At 40.7% G+C, this 21,387-nt stretch overlaps 4 protein-coding genes and 1 long non-coding RNA gene across 6 annotated transcripts; 4 read left to right on the top strand and 1 right to left on the bottom strand.

Annotated features, from left to right (window-relative positions):
• The first annotated feature begins 3,567 nt into the window (after positions 1–3,567).
• Positions 3,568–4,212, top strand: LOC125761746 (uncharacterized). Its single transcript, XM_049423198.1, has 4 exons — positions 3,568–3,733; positions 3,798–3,859; positions 3,926–4,040; positions 4,104–4,212. Exons 1-4 carry the CDS (start codon positions 3,699–3,701, stop codon positions 4,162–4,164), a joined length of 273 nt encoding a protein of 90 aa, XP_049279155.1. The 5' UTR covers positions 3,568–3,698; the 3' UTR covers positions 4,165–4,212.
• Positions 4,213–4,699: 487 nt separating this feature from the next.
• LOC125765851 (uncharacterized) lies at positions 4,700–21,168 on the top strand. Its single transcript, XM_049431339.1, has 17 exons — positions 4,700–4,918; positions 5,051–5,198; positions 5,284–6,115; positions 6,212–6,631; positions 6,707–6,907; positions 7,011–7,563; positions 8,740–8,872; positions 8,936–9,986; positions 10,068–10,487; positions 10,558–10,758; positions 10,834–11,325; positions 17,657–17,936; positions 18,053–18,170; positions 18,270–19,383; positions 19,450–19,869; positions 19,954–20,157; positions 20,225–21,168. The coding sequence occupies exons 1-17, from the start codon at positions 4,799–4,801 to the stop codon at positions 20,775–20,777; spliced, it is 7,260 nt and encodes a 2,419-aa protein (XP_049287296.1). The 5' UTR covers positions 4,700–4,798; the 3' UTR covers positions 20,778–21,168.
• On the top strand, positions 8,230–11,806 carry LOC125761699 (zinc finger protein 431-like). The gene is made up of 6 exons (XM_049423135.1): positions 8,230–8,673; positions 8,740–8,872; positions 8,936–9,986; positions 10,068–10,487; positions 10,558–10,758; positions 10,834–11,806. Exons 1-6 carry the CDS (start codon positions 8,548–8,550, stop codon positions 11,384–11,386), a joined length of 2,484 nt encoding a protein of 827 aa, XP_049279092.1. The 5' UTR covers positions 8,230–8,547; the 3' UTR covers positions 11,387–11,806.
• On the bottom strand, positions 12,774–13,242 carry LOC125761748 (uncharacterized). The gene is made up of 2 exons (XR_007418138.1): positions 13,112–13,242; positions 12,774–13,038 (listed from the first exon to the last, which is right to left on the bottom strand). It is a non-coding gene; the product is annotated as an uncharacterized LOC125761748 (long non-coding RNA).
• LOC125761703 (uncharacterized) lies at positions 13,545–16,230 on the top strand. 2 transcript variants are annotated; one of them, XM_049423141.1, is made up of 4 exons: positions 13,545–13,671; positions 13,740–14,130; positions 14,473–14,780; positions 14,841–16,230. In XM_049423141.1, exons 1-4 carry the CDS (start codon positions 13,545–13,547, stop codon positions 16,046–16,048), a joined length of 2,034 nt encoding a protein of 677 aa, XP_049279098.1. In that variant the 3' UTR covers positions 16,049–16,230. The 2 variants fall into 2 exon arrangements, with proteins under 2 accessions (XP_049279098.1, XP_049279099.1); XM_049423142.1 differs by having other exon boundaries at positions 14,473–15,825.
• Positions 21,169–21,387: the final 219 nt, after the last annotated feature.

Below are 21,387 nucleotides of genomic sequence, written 5' to 3'. Positions count from 1 at the left end.
TCCTACACGACACGATCCGGTATAAAATCCCATCCGGACAGTCCCTTCGTAGCAAGAACTAACTATTCGGGTACGTAACAAAAATAAATCTTGTAACAAAAAAGGGAAGACATGACCTTTAAGGTCATCAAACCAAGAAGAGAGAGAGAGATTAATGTGTCCCAAAATTCTCCCCGAGCATTATTGGCTGACAAGTGGCTTTTAAAGTTATTGTCAGTTTTGAACGGTGACCATCTCATAAAAGTGTATGGATCGTTAAGAAAAGTTCGATGTTTTAAAGGGAACGCAAATTTGAGCTCAAGCTGAAAAGTCAATTAAGGTATCAATTCACACCCTTGGAAAGCATTCCCGTAAGATGGATGTCTCTATTCGAGAATAGTATGTACAGAATTGTGTTCAGCTTACAAATGTTGTATCAGAAAGATGGTACAAGAATTCAACCTAAAAACACATTTCAGTTCATTCTTGTAAAGAATCCTGAAATCCTGAATTTAATTCTACCGCTTGAAGTCAAAAATGCTGTTGTATTAGTAATTCTTGTAATAACGCGTAATGCTCGTCACGCACTAAAAATGTACTGATCTAAGTTCAACTGATTAAAACGAACTAGGCGTTAAATCATCTTATTATCGTACTAAACTTTTATCACGTAAACATTCAAAACCGACACGGTATATGCAAGCATAAAGCTTACCAAAAAAAAGGAAAGAAATACCCAAACACTTTTATCAATTTTGCCACAGCAAAACTGTACGAGATCAAACTAAAGTAAGGCGTAAGGCTTGTCTTAGCTGCAAGTTAAAAGCCAAACAACAAAAAAAGGGATTTTTATGTTACGGGAGGAGGGGGGAGTTGAAAAATATTACCACCCCAGACCCAGACCCAGGGTACGTCATACTTTAATCAACTGGAAGCCTAGATGCATTTTACTCATTCATAGCGGTGTGTTAGCACCGTCTTAACAGTCTTTAGAGAGTTTAATAGTGCCATTATTTTTGCGCGCTCGACAGTATCTTGATTTCCATCTCCATCCACGGGGATCCGTAATCCAACCAACAATCCAGCGCCACCATTCGGCGCGGGCTTCCAAGCCGGGCCGCACCTCACCTCAAAAGCGACCGCGCGTCACGTTGTGTCGCCCGGTAATCCTCTGCCATATCTCGCGGGAAGCATTCCACAAAAACCCTGACAACAGAAGGGTCTGTCAAAAAAGCGACAGCCACCGTACCAGCACACCAGGGCCTAGCAGCACCACCAGTAGCAGCAGCAGGAGGATTTGGTTCGGATGCGGTTAGGCCGTACCGGTGTTACGCATAAAGCTGCTGCACGCCGCACGCGCCGTTTGTGCCTTCTTCCATCTGCTGCCAAGCGAACGCATGCAAATGGTACGAAGCGTTGGAGTAAATGGCCGCCGGTTGAATGCTAACGGAGCATTCGGGGAGCCCACAAGCGTCGCAAGCCGAGTCTGAGAATAATATATTTCATTTTTTCTAACAACCATATCATAACGAAAGACTCCCATATCGGCAGGGAGATAGAAGGGATGAGATGGAAGCAAGAAAGTGATGCAGAGGGTTCTTTCTGTTCGTCTCCGTTCCTTACCCATGGTTTACCCTGCCACCGGAGTTCCTGGCGCATGCATTGTACATTGTGTCCTGTGCGCTTGCAAGTTGCCTTGGGATATGTCCTACAACGCGCTGCTTAGGTGTCACAGCCGGATTCTGTACCGGGCAGCTGTGAAATCTCTCTACGCCTCCAAAGGTTCTTGGTGTTCTTGGAACAGACACAGCAACACACAAAAAAATTGTTGAGAATTTAAGGTGAAAGCCTTAAGGCTTTCTGTCCTTTTTTTGGATTGTTTTCCCACCCTTAAAAGACTCTATCGTATGTAGGTTGTATGTTCTTAAATATTTTTTTTATATTACCATTGTCATTGCAATTCCTTATCGCTTTGTTTAATTACTTTATCTATTTATACAACATCTATTCTGCAGTTAACATCTTAAATACTTTTCCATCGGAACTCTTGTTCTGCAACTAGTTTTCATACTAATTTTAATAACACTTTTATCGCGCCCTTTATCTCCTAAATCCATAATCTCTTACTGCGTTTCATACTGTTTAACTTCGAAAACATGCAAACGGCTTTCTGACCACTTTTTCCTTCAGGAAAAGTACAACAATAACTAGCTATTCGCTTCCTTCTCACTCTTTCCATCTACGACATATTTCCGAATATCCTTAAGAAAGCTCCAGCGCAAAAGTTATTTCAAACTTACCTAGTTTTCATTATTTCCTTCAGAATCTTCCCCGTTCAGTACGGGCACATACAAAAAAAGAAAGAAGTGTGTAAACTGGAAGAATTTCATTCCAACTTTCGGACCCATTACGAGAAGCCTGATAGCATTCTGATGGAGCCCGGGCACGAGCCTCGCTTGGTGGCTCCACCTGAAATGGGCACCATTTCAAACATTCGACCGAACGGAATAATCGTGAAAGAAAACCCGGAACCGGTACAAAAGGAAATAGTTTGAAACCGCGCTCTTTATACGTCATATTCAGGCTCGCTTTTACACAAACTTAAACATCCTGACCGCCCCACCACCATGCATACAACGTGCCGTGCCCCGTGCGCTGCTGATGGAGCCGCCATTCCGAATCGTCTGTAGGTCACTTTTCCAAATTAAAATGTTCCACTGGAGAGTTGGAATTCATTTGGAAATTATGTCTCCCGCCCTGCAGTACGAGTACGGTGGGCAAAGGGTACGTACGAACCTTTTGCTTGGCGGTGTGAAGCCAAGGATTACGGGGTGCCATTTCCTTCACGTTCTTGGCGGGCAAATCGTTTGGATTCTTGCTTTCGCTTGCCGCGTCCAGAGCGTCAGGAGGTAATATACATAAAATTTTACTAAGCTTTTAGCATGAGATATGACAATAGTGGTCGTTGGATGCTGGTCCGAAGGACGAGTTGAGCTCCTTCAGAGCCATTATAATCATTTGCTATTAAACACTGTCGCCAGGTTCGACAGGTTTTACGTTACCAAGCATCGATCGCTTTTTTTGTGCTTTGAAATCCTGAACCATATGTCGACTACATTACCTTTTCTAGTAAGACTTACTTCGGCTATTTTTTATTGAAATTGGATTGTTTTATTAACGTTTCAACTATTCAAGAACACTGAACTTGAAATTGTTCTTATATTAATCAACAACAACACTTTTACAATAAAAATATGGCGTTTAAAACATACTTTTTTCACAAATAATATCAATTTTACAATATAAAGCTAAACATGAAGCTATTCAAGTGTGCTAGGTAATTCGATATGTGTGCTATTTCGGTATGTATATCTAATTTAATATATTAAACAGAATTTATGTAAGGATTTTTGAGATTTTTCAGTCATATACTTTTTAATTGTATTTAGTTTGAAGAATTTATGTTATTATTTAGAATTTACCATTGAATAACGCTCAATTTAAATACACCTTGCAAATGATTCACCTTGAGTAGTTTACCTACCTGACCTGTGTGCATCTTGGTAGAAATCAATTGACATTTCATTCGAATGTTTTGTTTAGTTTATCATCACAGAATCTGCTGCGAGTATTTCCTTTATAAGCGCTAGAAATACGCTACAGAGAAACAAATAAATTTTACCGCCGTATAAGATAAGTAATCAAGGCAGGCAGGCGCCATGGAACATCAAGTCGACAGCATACTGGATAAAGTGTAAGTGAAATGGTACTTCTATTTAGATTGTCTACCTAAACATACGATTGAACAATGTTTTCAGCATGGACGTTCCGGGCAATATTGGATGCCTGTTAGCAAATAACCAAGGGCTGTGTCTGGGAGGTAATGGATTTGATATTTTCTAAAATCATTTCCCGATCATAATTGATGCTTTCTTTTCGTCTATAGTCAAAGGTAATGCATCGGAACAATCTGCTGGAATAATCGTAGCTATATCGGACTTGGCATCGAAATTAGATCCTAGCAATAGTTCTCCGGTGATTTCACTAGAATCGAACGACAAGTAAGTTTCACTAACATATTCATGATTCTAAAGCAATGCTTAAAATACATTCCGTTTTTCCAGAATATGTATGATCCACAAACACGGAATTACAGGAGCGATCTATAAACAAAAAGGAGCATAGATGTAATCTTACGTAGGTTGTAATAAACCGTCATTTGTTTAAAATCAACGTTCTTGATTCGTGAACGACGGTGAAAGATTTAACAAGTAAACAGAACTCCAATTCATAACATATTCGGGACATAGCGCGCTAGGGCTCTGCACCATCGGCACCACGCAAACATAAAACATCGCATTAACGCCGCCCATTTGAATATGAATATCATCGTCTTTGTTTAAAATCTTTAAATTGTTGCGCAATGTATTCCACATTCAAACCAATTATTGAAATGTCTCTTATTAAAATATTTTATCGTTAATGTTCAGCAAACAGAGCCCTTCAACCTGTTCAATGAGAAAACATCGCACGGATAATCTGTTTTGCAATAAATACGTGATAAGCTTGCAGTCGGTTGATTGAATTCCTGTACATATTTTTTTTTAGTTTTTATCTTATGTTTCAGTTATGTTATAAAAAGGAATCAACATTTTTTAGCAAATTTCCATTCAAAATGTCCTTTATAGCTAGCCATTGTGCAGCACAGTGCGCCTTCAACGACGCGTCAAATGTCAAACGCATATTTTCGCTGTAGCTTTTGTTTGTGCACATCACAGTAATGGTATACTAACGAAAATATCATATTTGGTGGCTAAAAATGGAGCAATTCGTGAATTGTGTGCTGTGCTTAACCACCGAGCCCGACAGCTTTCTCAAAGTGTACAGCGATGAAAAGCAAAGCACCGATATAGCGTCCGTAATAACAAAACATCTTTGGGTAGGTAGCACCATCATCCACCCCCTTGCGGCCCACAACAATGATCCGATAGCATATTCGTAAACACACAGCCGATTTTGGCCAACATAATAAAGCGCGCTTACCTTTTGTGATTTATGTTTGTGTTTTTAGCTGAAGCCGACCACCGATTCTTACGTGTGTAATGAATGTTGGAAAAGTTTAAACGAGTTCCATGAGTTTTACAACAGGCTAGAGAACATACACTACCCCCCGGACCCAGAAGATTCGTCGTGCAACGCAAAAGACATCAGACAATATCGTAAGTACCGAGTGGTGATAAAAAACTTTCCATCCGCCGTTAGAAAAAGGAAAACCATTCCAATCAATCCACAATTCCGTTGCAGTTTTCGAATTTCATCCGGTAGAAGATGTGAAAATAGAAGAATTATCTCAAGACGCAGAGCAGTTGGAAGAAATCGAGTATGAATATTTGGAGGACTGTAACGATGAAAGCGTAGACAATGAAACTAAACCACGGGGCAGCAGCCGGCCCAAAAGGGCCAGTGCTGCACAGGCGAGCTATAAAATGGAAGCGACAGATGCGGAGTGGGAAAAGGATTATCTGGCCACAAACGACGATGAGTATGACGATGACGAAAATGATGAGGATTACGATGCAGACATGAAGGACGAAGCAGACTATCTGGAATCGGTTAATGATGATGGTGACGTTATTAACTACGACAACCAGGACGTTAAACCGGATGTAAACGTCAAAAAGGAAATCATTGCACCGCCGAAAAGAGGCAGAGGTCGACCACCGAAAGTAAAAACAGAAGAAGCCGTAAGTAAACCGGAACCGAAAAAGTTACGTCAACGGACCCAAAGAAGGAAGGCATCCATTACCAGCAGCGATTCGGAGCTGGCATCCGACTTTGACGACATGATCGATAGTGACGATTGGAAAAAGTATGGCAACGCGTCGAAGCGAAAATCGAGAAAATCGCTCGGCTTTCGGGAGCTGCAGGAAAAGATATTTTCATACGTTAATGAATTTATCTGCTATTACTGCCCGGAGAAGGTCGTTTTCGAACGTTTTCATCATGCGAATCTCCACTACAAGAAAGTTCACAATGAGCCAGCCTTTCTAAGGTGTCCCAAGTGTGGCAGGAAATGTTTCACTCCCGGTGGTTTTGTGAGCCACATGGAGACACACGAAGATCCGGAGCGAAATAAGTAATTTTCCTGAAGATTTTGCCTTTGTTTTCAAGCTTTTTTGTTTACAAAGCAGTACACTATACGCCGGTTTCTGTTCTGTTTCTTCCCATACAGATGCAACATTTGCGGTAAGGTCACGGATCAACAAATCACGCTTAAGAAGCATATGCGAGCGCATCAGGATAAGCTCGAAAAGGACTTCCCCTACCCGTGCCATCAGTGCACACGCCGATTCGAGCACGAGGAGAAACGAGACAAGCACGAGCGGCTGCATGGCCGGAAAGTAGTCATCAAGAAGGAAAAGGGTCGAGATCTGGAGCTGCTTGAATTCTACAAGCGCATCTACTGTGACATCTGCGAAGAACAGAGCCCCGAATCGACCTCGTTCGACAACTTCTGGGATCTGAAGGTGCATATGAGCGGGGAGCACAACAAAACACCCTACCTAAAGTGTCCACTATGCGGCAAGAAGAATGCATGCCGCCAGCAGCTAATGGTACACGTCGATGTGCATAACAACCCGGAACACTATCGGTTCGTAGCTCGCGTTTTCCATTTGTTGGCTATTCATGTGGATGTTATTGACAGTTGATCTTTCTTCTTTTGCAGGTGCGAAGTATGTAAAGAAATTCATCAAAATCTAGACAAACACATGATCAAAGCTCATACACCGGAAACGTCGTTACCGGATGAGAAGAATTACAGCTGCGAGCACTGCGGTAAAATGTTCAAATATCAAACAAACCTTCGCAGTCATATCGATCGTGTCCACGGCGTAAAGGATGTGTGCTGTGACATCTGTAACAAATAGTAAGTACCTTTTACAACGGGTTTAAACCCCGTTGCCACAACATATTTAGCAGTATGGAGTGTTAATTTTCGTCTCAATCTTCTCTATTACGTTTTACACTAGCTTCAATCACAAAGCTCTGAGTGCCCACAAACGTTCAGCACACACGGATGAGATGTTCATGTGCGAACATTGTCCGAAAATGTTCAAAACGCGCAGCGGTCTCGAATCGCACAAGAGTGACCACGATGAAACGCTGCGCAAATCGGTCAAGTGTACGATTTGCGGTAAGGAAATGCGTCGCGGTGCCAGCATGGCTAAGCACATGAAAACGATTCACTCGCAGGAAGATCCGGTCAAGTGTGATCTGTGCGGTAAGATCTTCCGCACCACGTTCCACATGTTACGGCACCGGGCAAACACGTGCTCGGCCACAATTGATTCTCGTCCGTACAAGTGTGAAGTGTGCGGTAAAGGTTTCGCCATGAAGCTTACGATGACGGAGCATATGACGACGCATACGCGCACCAGCTTGTATCAGTGTGCGTTCTGCTTCAAAACGTTTGGTTACATTTCGAATCTATACAAGCATCGGAAAAAGGCACATCCTCTCGAATGGCAAGAGGTACAGGCAAGGCCGGAACAGGGCATCGCAACCGTAATCGAAATACGTAACTGAGTTATTTACACATTAATTTTATCAATCCTTAGAGACACACTAATCAAGAGTTTGAAACACAAGCCCAGAAAAGAATTGTTTTGTGTTTTTTGTTCAAAAATACATTTGGTTCAGGGCAATATGCTCACGTAAAGCCCAATGTTGTGTGCATTGATTTTAACGTAGTCTGTAGTCATATAGTTATTTTAAATTTGTGATAGATTGTACGCATCACTACAAACTGGAAAGATTCTGAATATGTATTTTTTTTCAACTGTAGGGAGTTTTGGTAAAAAGCATGCATGGATAGGTATAAATAGCGTACGACCTAGCCATAGGATAGCATAGTTTTCGTTGCAAAATTTGTACCAATTATAGTTGTGAATACGAATTGTGCTTCGTATGAAATGTGTATCGTACGGTGTGAAATGTAAGTTAGTTTTTTGCTCTTTTGTAATCTTAATAAAATCGAATTAAAATAAGCTAGCATAGTACATATTTGTAAGAATTAACAAATAATCCTTCAGAATAAACATTAATCCCGCTACAAATGTTTCGTTGTCCTTATTTATATCCTGTACATTTTGGTATGTATAGGCACACAGGCGTCATTGAATTCCAAACAATGCTTAGGGAATATTGGATGGATTTCAATGTTTATTTGATATATGATACAGCAGCAAAAGCTAGTTTGTACTCGCCATAATTGAATGCAAAAGTTGATATCCTCACCAAATTCAATGGATATTCGTTCGAGGACGCGTTTTCAAATAACCAACGGTTTCCATACTTGAACATGTGATATGTCAAAAGTAGCTAACGTCAGATTAAGACGTCACATTGTTTACCATTTTCGGTAGATGGAAAACAATCCAAGCATCGCTACTAAACAACATATTTCTTCAGCACAATACCTAAATTATATACTGTAGAGTATATTTCCGGCTCTATAGACTAGTGTCGTGTACTCCATTGCGTACGAAAGAGTAATACGCTATCAAAATGGCGCACAGCAACAATTGTGCGCTTTGTTTTACAAACGATTCAAAGTGGTTTATGGAAGTGTTTAGTGACGCTAACAGTGAGCTGGATATGGCTTCGATCATATCAAAACACCTATGGTTTGAAGTAGGTCGTGTTTTGTGCAGCATTTTTGCCGGTCAATGTTAATCTCTTTGTTATTTTTCCTTTTAGCTTAAACCAGCAGAAAATCCGCACGTGTGTAACGAATGCTGGACAAGTTTACACGATTTTCATCTGTTTTACACCACGCTGGCAGGCATTCATAGCGCGGATATCGAGGGAAATGATACGATAGAGCAGCAAAGTAAGCGACCGTCCCGGTTTGGTGTGCTTGTACATTTTATTTACGTATTCCTCCATCTTGCAGCGGAAAAATCTGAGTTGTTCGGAGCTATTCAAGATGACCCTTTTCGAGAAAACGACAATGAACCAGAGCTAGCTCATGAGATAAAGCCTGTAACAAGAAAAATATCGGCCGGAGTTACTAACCAGTCCATCGAATACCAGACTGAAGCTGGGCCTTCGAGCAAAGATGAAAAGAAACACTTTGTCGAGGTAATTGATTATGTTAGCAACGATGAAGATTTTGAAGACTTCTATCAATCAGAGGACAATATGCTCGACGATGACACTCTTAACATCGACTACAAGGAAAATTCTCAAACGGAAGAGTCAACACAAATCGATGCAAATGATATTACAATGCCTGAAGAGGAACCACCAAAACGTCGTAGTGGTCGTCCATCGAAAGTAAAACTCGAGCAGGACGTAACTCCAACGGAAGCACTTAAAGAACCACGTACAACCGTTTCGACAGCAACGCCAAAACGACCTAGAGGCCGCCCTCCGAAGCAAACTCCGAATGCACACAGCACAAAGGAAGCAAATGATATCGGCGTCAAAGAAGAGAAATCACCACTCCAAACAACATGCACCGCCGCACCTTTACCGATCAAACGTGGTAGAGGTCGGCCACCGAAAAGAAGGCTAGAAGCTTCGACCGCAGATTTTAAGCTGCGTTCTGGTATAAAAATCGAAGTTAGTGAAGAAAATCCCCCCAACACGATAGCAGATAGCACTAAAAAGAAAACAATTCGTGCTCGGAAACCAACGCCAGAAAGTGAATGCGAACAGGACGATAATTCAGATGATGAAGAAGAATGGCGGGTGAGCAAGAACGTCACAAAACGCAATAGAAAGGATCGTGATGAGCGAATATTCAAGTACGTGGATGAGTTTAGCTGTTACTACTGTATTGACCACGTGACCTTTAAACGCTTTATTGAAGCGAACCGACACTACAAGCTGGTGCACCAGGAGTCAGCCTTCTTGAAGTGTACGATATGTGAGAAGAAATGTTATACACCCGGCATGTTTGTAAGCCACATGGAAACGCACGAAGATCCGGCGAAGAGTATGTAAGTTCGACTGTTTGGTTAACACTTGGACAACTTTGGTACAACATTCGTTTATGTGTGTATTCCCCCTTTTTTATAAAGATGTACCATTTGTGGAAAAGTTACGGACTGTAACATCTCGCTTAAGAAGCATATGCGCGTCCATTCACGCCAGCTGGAGCAGAACTTACCGTTTCCCTGCAGCAGCTGCAAACGAAGGTTCGAATCGGAGGAGTTGCGAAACAAGCACGAAAAATTGCACGTTCCAAAACCGCTCGTTAGGCGTGACAAGGGACCGGATCTGGAGGTGCTTGCCTTCTACAAACGCATCTATTGTGATGTTTGCGAAGAGGCGACACCTAATTCGACTTCGTTCGAAAACTTCTGGGACCTGCGGGTGCACATGGAGCAGGAGCACAACAAGAATGCGTACCTTAAATGTCCCATTTGTAACAAGAGAAACCTTTACCGGCAGCACTTGATCACGCATATAGACATGCACAATAATCCGGAGAAATATCGGTATGTTACACGCTCCAGGGTAGCAACAAAACAGACCATCTGCAAAATGATATTACTTTTTCCTTAACAGGTGTGAAGTTTGTAAAGAAATTTACCAGAACCTTGATACGCACATGATTAAGGCGCACACACCCACCACGGCGATATCAGCAGACAAAAAGTACAAGTGTGACCAGTGTGGCAGAATGTTCAACTATTTGGCCAACTTAAAAATTCACATCGATTGCATTCACGGTTCGAAAGATGTGCGCTGCAACGTTTGCGATAAGTAGTACGTAGCATATGATACACATTACGATGCCTTTCATTTTACTTCACGAGTGCATATTCGGTTTTTTTTTTGCAGTTTCAATCTAAAAGCTTACCAAGTGCATAGGCGAACGGCTCACACGGACAAGATGTTCATATGCGAGCAGTGTCCAAAGATGTTCAGAACACGTGGCTCATTGGAAGTGCATAAAACCACTCACGATTCAACCTCGGTGCAGTTTAAGCCCTGCAAACTGTGCAACAAGCAAATACGAATTACAAACATCTATAAGCACATGGTAACGCAACACTCCCAGGATGGACCGGCGAACTGTGAGCTGTGCGGCAAAACGTTCCGCACCATGTTCCACATGAAGCGGCACCAGAAGAATTCGTGCGAAGCAACGATCAACTCGCGCAAGCACAAATGTGAAGTGTGTGGCAAAGGATTCTGCTTGAAGCTGACGATGATCGAGCATATGACGACGCATACGCGTTCGAACAAGTATCAGTGTGCGTTTTGCTTCAAATCGTTTGGCTATATCTCTAATTTGTACAAACATCGGAAGAAGGCACATCCGCAGGAATGGCAGGACATACTGGCACGTCCCGAGGAGGGCATAGCATCGGTTATTGTTGTGAGAAACTAAGAAACATTTTCTTAGTCTACACTTCAACGGCAAAAGCGTATCGTTTTAATAGGCTTAACGCTATACTAGTTTATGAAGTGTTACAAATTCTTCTTTGTGATACTACAACATTAACAGCTTTTTGATTTTACTATCACTTCTGCCTTTCCTAGACTTTTTTTATCCGTAGCTCGAAAATTTCGTGTGAAAAACCGGTCCCTGAATATTCGTATGAAGCGACAGTCTGTCTCATTACTGTATTATATTAGTTCAGATTTATGTAGAAGTAATTTTAAATTTAACATTAATTTCATCACATATTGCGTAAACATATGCGGATATGTAATTAATGTAACAGACGGTTAAAATCACCCCCGGCAGATTAGTATTAGTAGTAGCGTAAGTAATAATAAATGTAGGATTGATTATGAAACTATAGTATTACGTATCTTGTAATATATCCTTTCATTTTTGTCCTTACAACAATCACAATCATTTTTGTCCTTACTACTACTACCAGAACAATTTTAGTATATTAGGACGAATTTAGAGCACGTTCTACTACCGTGTGCTAAGGAATTTGTAGCTACAAACAAAAGGTTCTCATAATTTCTTTACAAAATACTGCACAGTGTATGTGCATTAAACGGTAGTATTAATAATTGAACCATATTATGTTGCATAATATTAAAAACAATTGTAATAGCCTATCATAATGTAACTGTATCATCCTTTTTTGAATAACACGCTTTAAGCTGTAGCCACAGCTCATAAACGCTTAAGCAAAAGTGAGAAAACGCTTTCCTTCTTTTTAAAATTTACGTGAAAAAATAAATCAATCATTTTGATTCGAGAACTAGAACGCTTATCAGTTTAAAGCAAATCATTTTTAATAACAAATAATATTCGTTCTAACAAAACAAAATTACAATTTACAATCCACAAACGGCGATTGTTCCTGAGCTGTCAAATTATCGCTGCGGAACAACGAAGCGTTTTTCGGTCTGACAGTTCGCACTGTTGAATTGTCCCAATGCGCATATTGGTTGCATTTTGGTCGGATAGCGGTCGAACCAGTTTGTCAGCGTGTAAACAGCAGCCTGTTTAGAGTGTGTGGGTGTGTGGAGCGTCTCAGAGGGTTTTTAACCAATATCCCATCTGGCAGAAAGACACTCACGGAGCTCAAAAATTGATCGACTAATCGTTCGACCAGCTAAACGACTAGCGAAGTTATTCGATCGATATTTCCGAAGCGACCCGACCGCGCGTCGTTGAATCCGAAGCAACCCGATCGCATGCGCCGCTGAATTCGAAGCGAGCCAATCGCGTGCGCCGATTATCCTGAGCGAACCGATCGTGCGCCATTTCTTTCTCTCATCGTTTCTTTCAACAGTCACGTACACAAAAATTTACACTTAAAATATTTCTTTTTATTTCACAATATTTTTTCACAATATTAACAACTATTGTTAATTCACTTTTTTATTATTTTTAACTACTATAAATTAGTAAATTAATCACATTTATCACTTTAAAAGAACAAAAAAACTTCAAAACACGTATACGATGAAATCTTGGCTGTAGGTGAACATCCTTCCTGCACTGTTCACTGTTGCATGATGTTGCGGCTGTCGATGCTGTTTGATTCCACCCTTGAATGGTCTTCTGAAACACTTGAAATGGAAACACAAGAACATGATTAGCATCGAATAAATGTGCTGTATATTTTTCAACACTTTTACATACCTTTGAGGACACAGTTCGTTGATAATTCACTATTTTAAACCTCCTCAAATCAACGCGTCCATATTGCACTCTCTCGGATCACGAAGTCCGGCAACGCGGACTGTGTGCATGTGCGTGTTCCGCGTTTGCTTCTTCCTTTTTTCTTTGTAAATTGTTTGAAAATCACACTCGGGTCGCTCGGTCAGCACGATCAACACCAACACATTGACAAAACCGCTCACCACAGGGCACGAACCGCAAAAACCACTCAAAAATAGCGAGATGGAATGATGAAAAAGCGAGAGGTCCATATAAAATCTTCGGAAATTGTCAGATGGGATTTAGATCAAAGTGTGTTTTGCGTTTGATGGTTATGTTTTTGTTTTGATTTTGTTTGCGCTGTAAATTCGTCACAAAATTAGTTGTTCTCGCAAAAAATAACTATTCGTCCAAAATGTATTCAAAAAAGATACGAAAATCGGGTGCGTTTTATCGAACCCGCGATAGAAGACGCGAAATGTTTGACCAAAAGTGGCGAGATGAGCATGGAGAAACAAGCGGTGAAAACATGCAAACAAGTGGTAATAATGATACAATCAAATTGGTACAAAAACATAGGAATCGTTTTACTTAAGTATCATGTTTTCAGGTTCAGCCAACGAAACCAATTATCCAGACCTTACGGCAAATGAAGGCAACGATGCTGTGGGAACTGTAGCCAGTAACATGGATCCAGAGCAATCTTATTCAAGTAACGATGATTCTAACGTAGAGGAGGAGTTAGACATAGAAGAAAGAAGTTTCGAAGACAAACTACGTATTTGGGCACTTTTGACTAACCAAACTCATCGGGCGTTAAACTCATTATTGAAAATATTACGTGATGAACTAGACAGTACCGATGTACCTAAGGATGCTCGAACATTATTAAAAACCCCGACCAACATCACAGCAGATGATTCAGCCCTGAAAGTAACAAATATTCAGGGAGGTCAACTTTGGTATCAAGGCATTGATTGTTGTTTGCAGCAGCACTACAGGTAAGCATCAACAAAATGAATTTCTCTTCACATATTATAGAGAATATTTGATACCGCTTACGAAAATCTTCGTTGCGAATACCGACGTCGGTGTGATGCCACCGAGTCAGCGGGTCGCAGTTCCACGGGTGCTTCGGATGTTTCTTGCAAGATCAGAGAAATGCCTCTGATTTGCTAGCTTTAGATCAAGATTTTGCTGACCGATTTAGCAATTTATTCACCTAGTTCGTTTGTCGGTAAATTCCAACGCCGTTTTGTTGGGGAGTATATTTTTTAACTTTGCGGTTGCATTTTTATAACGTCGCTAAGGGCAACATTTTTTCTCTCTGTTTTTTATTTCAGTGAAGCAACGCCGAATTTACAAACTTTAAAGCTAGATTTCTTTATGGATGGAATCCCACTCCATAAGAGTGGGCCAACTGAGTTTTGGCCGATACTCATGAAAGTGTTTGGTGAATCTAGTGAAGATGTGCTGGTCGTTGCAGTATATTGTGGAGATACGAAACCACAGTCCGTGGAGGAGTACCTAAGAACATTTGTAAATGAGCTGAACAACTTGCAGGAGAACGGCATAATGGTTAACGGCCGCAGATATGAAATAATGTTGCGAGCAATCATTGCAGATACTCCGGCTCGTGTATTTATTAAAGGTAAGATATAACTATGACATTCTATTTAAACATATTACTGATATTATTAAATATTTTTAGGTGTCAAATCATTCAACTCGTCTAGTGGCTGTTTGAAATGCACTGTAAAGGTCATAAAAGATCGGGAAACGAAACGATCCTACTATGATGGAATTAACGGACAGCCTCGAACAGATGAGCTATTCAAAGCGAAGCATTATAAAACTCACATAAAAAATGACACACCTCTTACCGATCTGCATAACTGTGATATAATTAAAAGTATAATTATTGCTGACGATCTACATCTATTTCATTACGGAGCTATAAGAAAACTATTGAAAGGTTTTACGCAGGGTAATTTTGGAAATGAGCCTAAGCTTACTTTCAAACATCGTAACGAGATTTCTTCTTTTTTACGAATGCTAAAATTACCATGTGAGATTCCTCGCAAAATGCGAGGCCTAAATTTGTTAAAAATATGGAAAGCTTCTGAATTTCAAAGCTTTCTTCTCTACGCTAGTGTGGAAGTTCTTAAAGGGCGAATAACTGATAGAGCTTATAATCATTTTATGTTACTGTTTTGTGCCGCAACTTTTTTTTCATCTCATGTCTACGAAAATTATTGGGAATATGCAGGAAGACTCTTAGATCTGTTTGTAGAAGATTTCCCGGAAGTATATGATAAAACGCTTTTATCTAGCAATATACATAACCTGCATCATGTGTATGAAGATGTTCGTGAATTTGGACCTTTGCCTACAATATCATCTTACATTTATGAAGGTCATCTACAAAACATGAAACGAGTTACGCGCAGTAAAAAAAAATGTTTAGAACAAATAAGAAATAGAATCAAGGAACTATGTTATTTAAATTCAGCAAAGAAAAAACCAAACTCAAAATTTCCTTTTATCAAGATAAAAGGCAATAATACCGTGATGCATATAAATCGAAATTTTATACTCAGAAATGATCAGAGAAACCAATGGTTTATGACGAAAGATAATTCTATTTTTCTATATAGTTCAGCGATAGAAACTTCCACGGGCATACTTATTCAAGCAAAAAAAATTGATTCTAAAAGTATTAGTTTCTCCCAACCATGTCCTTCATCCTATTTAAATATTTATGATGCAAATATGGTAGATCTTTCTAATGTTTTTATTACAATCCCCGTTTCGGATGTGAAATGCAAACTAGCTGCCATACCGAAAACAATGACTAACATAATGGATAACATCTCATATAAGTTTATTCCTGTATATAATACATTTTTGAACACATGAAACCTTAAAATTATGTAAATTCCTGCTTGACGATTTTCATTTGTTAATTTACCAAAAAATAAACGATGCGGATAACGTGAAAAAATATGTTTTGTCAATTCATTTAATTTATTATAAATTCTGTTCATCACATAATTCAAGCTGTTACTTTACTTTAGAGATCTTTAGAGATACTTTACGTTGGACGTAATGTGAATAAGTTTTAGGAAAGAAAAAAATGTTTAGTATACATAGCGACGATGTATAGACGTTTCTCTATTGCCTACCAAATTCACTCGATTCTTAGCATATTTCAATTTCTTCAACATAAATTCTTTAACCTTTTTTTCAGTGCACCTTATTAAATTCGAACTTCCTACTCGCATAAATAGTTTCAATACATGTTTGAAGCTTCTCATCGGAATTTTTTTATCTGGCCGGCCTTCACCAGTCCAGCTACATAATGGAAGAAATTCTTTTTCAAATACCAGATCCAGTATTTGGTGTAGACGATTATCTATGTCTTCTCTGGACACTTGGTTGTTGAGCCAACTGCTTAGTTGGTCATTATAGTCTACACTAGAGCCTAACGTTTGATTAAATTCCTTCAGTTCGTCTGCAGTAGTAATTTTAGAAAAGCTGAATGATGCTGACACAGTTTGGTTTTGTTCCGTGTTTCTGTTATCTAACAAATATACTAGCATAGTATCCATTGCTGCTATTTTCTTTTCTTGTTTGTTTTGATTTTCAATCACAGTTTTCAAATAATTTTCTATGTTTTGTAGACTTTTCAGAATATCACTATTGCATTGGCAGGTTTTTGGCTGTAAACTACCAGACCGGGTTTGATTGTCATGTGATGTTGGATTAGGGATTTTGTGAAGAGATTGTGTTAATGTACGGCGCTGCATAGATGTTTCCTTGTTTGCCGAGAGATCGCTTAACTCCAATGCCACTATGTTTTCGTGATGGGATTGATGTAGTGCTGGGTTTTTATTTTCGTCACCTCGAACCAATTTTGATGTGAAAGTTGCTTGTGATTTTGCGATGGGTGGTCTGATGATTATTTTGCGTGAGGGTGGTTTAACAGACGACTGTGCTGCGTAATTGTTGCTGTTCCTCTCAACCAAAAGATCTATTTCGGCCTCCATGGGAGAAATCGAACGAGTAGCGTTGATACTTTCCATCGTATTGCTGCAATCAGTTTAGTTTATGTAGGGATTATAATTATGGTGGAAAACAGTAATAGAACAGTGTAGTTGATAAGAAAGTGTTTCCTACCAGTGCCGTCCAATGTTCAGTTCTCCAAATGGCGTAACAAAACCGTAAGTAAAAAGCTTAATCCTCCTCCTATAAACTATACCAACATAATGAGAACACGTACGCGACGCTCCCTCAATACAATACCACTACCATTCTTAGAATGATTGACAATGTAAACATACGACAAGGAAAAAACAACAGTTTTTTTTTGCTTTGCACCACATGACATCACAGTGGGAGTGATGCAATAAATCATGGCACGAGGACAAAGTGACATTTTAATTTTTGCCTGAGAGCGCCATCTAGTGAGTCGGTTAAGGACTGCTGTCAGACGTCGAACAACTGGTCGTACAACCGGTTTTTCAGCATGCCGTTCGACGTCGGGGCGCCTTTTTATGCGCACTGGGGTGTAGCCGCGACCTTCTCGAATGCAAAACCAGTACTGACAGCTTTAAACACATCAAGCCAATTCACCCTTTTCCATACCCACGCTTGGCATCAACAACGAAGCGTAACCAAAATGACCTACGACAGAAATTGCGCCCTTTGCTTAACTACAGAGTCGAGATGGTTTTTAAGTGTGTTCAGTGCGGCCAACAAAAATCTCGATATGGCATTAATCATATCGAAACACCTGTGGTTTGATGTAAGTGTCGTTTGTGCTTTCTTCCCGCAATCCCCATAGACCACCGTAGTGACGCGTTGTTAAAAACATGATTTGTTTTGGATTGACAAAAACCTCTTTCGTTATCTTTCTTGCAGTTACACCAAGATACCGATCCGTATATCTGTATCGATTGTTGGACCGCTGTGAATGAATTTCATCTGTACTACACCAGGCTGGAAACTATCCATAACGAAGGTTTGGACAATACGTCGGGTAAGTGTCCGAGTTTTCCCCGTCATGCATCACTGCACTGCTGCATACACATTTGCTAACCGGAATGGATTTTTATTATTGTACTGTTTACGCTTCCAGTATCGGCTTACGATGCGAGCGAGCTGAAGAATATTGAATTCCTGGAGGAAGACGCCGACGAGCTGCTGCAGTTAACACAAGCATCCTTTGACGAAACTCGCACAGAGCATGAAATTGACATTAAAGGAGCATTGAATTCTGCTCAGAAGCATAAAACCAGCCCGAAATATTCGAAAAAGAGTGACACTAAAGGTGTAATCGAGTTAGATGGATACCGAATTGTTAAAATTGAAGTGGATGGTGCTGAAGACGACGATGATGGTACAGCGTACGACACGGATGATGATCAAAGCGATCCGGAAGCTCCGGAACGAAGTACCAAGCCAGTGATATTGAACGGTAGAACGAAAGCCAATGTTGCTAGTGAAAGTTCGACGATTGCTATCGACATCCTGGAGGAACCGCCAGTGAAGCGTGGTAGAGGCCGTCCTCCAAAGCGGAAACCTGAACAGCAGCAATTTGAAGGGCACAACGCGAAGATAAAGAGGGATCTAGATGAATCTGGTGCGTCTGTAGATTCAACAGGTGGAGACATAGTGGATGAGCCCGTAAAGCGTCGCAGGGGTCGTCCACCGAAGAACGCTAATGCACTGCACAACGTATCGAACACAACACCGCGCATGGTTAAGAAGGAGATAAAGTCGGAAAGTACCGAAGAGGTAACGCCCGATCGTTACACATCATCTCGTCCGGAAAGAAGATCGACACGGGTACGCAAGGTCAAGCGCTACAGCGATATGGAGCCGGCGAGTGATGAGGAAAGTGAAGTGCAGGATACACAATACATACTGAGCGAAGATCCGGATTACGAAGCGAAACTGGAGCTGCAGAAGCAACTAAACATGGATGATTTTGCCTTTTACGAGTATCAGTGCAGCTTGGAGTCGGAGCAGGTTGCGCGCGATAACAAGATATTCCAGTACGTGGATGAGTTCGCTTGCTACCTGTGTTCGGAAAAGGTCACGTTTAAGCGGTTTGCCGACGCGCATCTGCACTATCGCGTGGAGCACAATCAGCCACCATTTTTGAAATGTCCAAAGTGTGACAAAAAGTGTCACACGCCGGGTATGTTCGTAAGCCACATGGAAACGCACGACGATCCGGAGAAGAACAAGTAAGTTTAAGTAAATTTAGATTAGGAAGATAGTTCCCACTCGTATCTCACCGCTCTCTTTACCAGGTGCGAAATTTGCGGCAAGTACAACGATTGTAACATTTCACTTAAAAAGCATATGCGCGTACATCAGAGCCAGCTGGAGGAGAATCTACCGTACCCGTGCAGTCTCTGTAAGCGGAAGTTCGCGACGGAAGATCTGCGAGCGAAGCACGAAAAGCTGCACGTACCAAAGCCTTACGTACCGAAGGAAAAGGGCCCCGATCAGGAGGTGCTCGATTTCTACAAATGTATCGTGTGCGATATATGCGAGGAAGAGACACCCGATTCTACGTCGTTCGACAACTTGAGCGACCTGCGGGCGCACATGGTAAAGGAGCACAACAAGAACATGTACGTGCGGTGTCCGGTGTGCTCCACGAGACAGGCCAACCGTCAGCAGGTCATCACGCACATTGACATGCACAATAATCCGGATAAGTATCGGTAAGTTACTGTAGACATTAAGTCGCAAGTATTCAAACATTTTCTGGTTTTTCTCATCTTTGTACATTTGTGGTTTAAATATAGGTGTGAGCTTTGTAACGAAGTGCACCAGAACCTTCACCACCATATGCTGAAGGCACATTCGCCTAGTACAGCCCAATCATCCGATAGCGTAAAACACAAGTGTGAACAGTGTGGTAGAATGTTTAACTTCCTGGCAAATTTGAAAATGCACATTGACTGCGTCCATGGTTTGAAAGACGTGCGCTGCAACATCTGCGATAAGTAGTAAGTAGTGTTGTTGCAATAAGGATTGTACCCTAATTCTCATCTAATACACTATTCCTTCCCGCAGCTTCAACTATAGAGCCTACCGTACCCACAAACGAACCGCTCACACCGATCTGATGCTTATGTGCGAACATTGTCCAAGAATGTTTAAGAATCGAAAATCCTTCGAAGCACACAAAGCTTTCCACGATAGTTCGTTGCTGCGGATGACACAGTGTACCCTGTGCGGCAAACAAATCCGCACCGTCAGCATGTCCAAGCACATGAAAACGATCCACTCGGAAGACGATCCGGTAAATTGCGATCTGTGCGGCAAAATGTTCCGCACACCGTTCCACATGAAGCGGCACCAGAAGAATACCTGCGAGGTAACGATGGATTCACGGTCGTTCAAGTGCGAGGTATGCGGCAAAGGTTTCTCCACGAAGTTGACGATGGTCGAGCACATGACGACGCATACACGCACCAACCAGTATCAGTGTGCGTTTTGCTTCAAATCGTTTGGTTACATCTCCAATCTGTACAAACACCGGAAGAAGGCACATCCGCAGGAATGGCAGGAGGTACAGGCACACCCGGAAGAAAACATTCCGTCGGTTATTGTTGTGAGAAATTAGGCAAGACGAGCCCATAGCCATGCTTTCGGAAAAAGATGCTGAGATGCTGGATATTCTTTGGATAGACCACAGCGTGTAAATAGTGTTAATCTACCCGGAACGGTAAGTGGTTTTAAGGTGTGCATGAAGGTGCACAAGGCACGGTAGACCTACATTGAAATAATATTTTAAAATAATGATTTAGTATCTTTTTTATAATTAGAAACTTTGTTGGTTATTACTGATGAAATGTTAGGTCATACACTGAACACATGCACACACGAGTAGGTGAGAAACATTAAAGCCAGAGAAAGTTTCAATAATCGAACACATTGTGAACATTAGTAACATTAGTAACACCGTCAAGAAAACATTTCTATCAATAAAATAAAGTTTTTAAGTTAATAAACAACATAATGTCTATCTTTTTGTTTATTACCTCCAGAATTACGTAGATTTTCAATTTCCTCAAACACGTTTATAGAATTTTGAATGCAGCAAAACGTAATAATATATTCGAACATTTTCTTAAAACATAAATCGTTCCTATGTCTTTCCGGCAAAAAGTATGATTATAAATAATGTTTTTAATTTACACATAACTTATAATATGGTTCCGTTCCTATTTCGA

The sequence above is a fragment of the Anopheles funestus genome, chromosome 2RL (genome assembly GCF_943734845.2).
Source record: "Anopheles funestus chromosome 2RL, idAnoFuneDA-416_04, whole genome shotgun sequence".
Taxonomy (NCBI): Eukaryota; Metazoa; Arthropoda; class Insecta; order Diptera; family Culicidae; genus Anopheles; species Anopheles funestus.
This window is presented reverse-complemented; position numbering and strand designations above follow the sequence as displayed.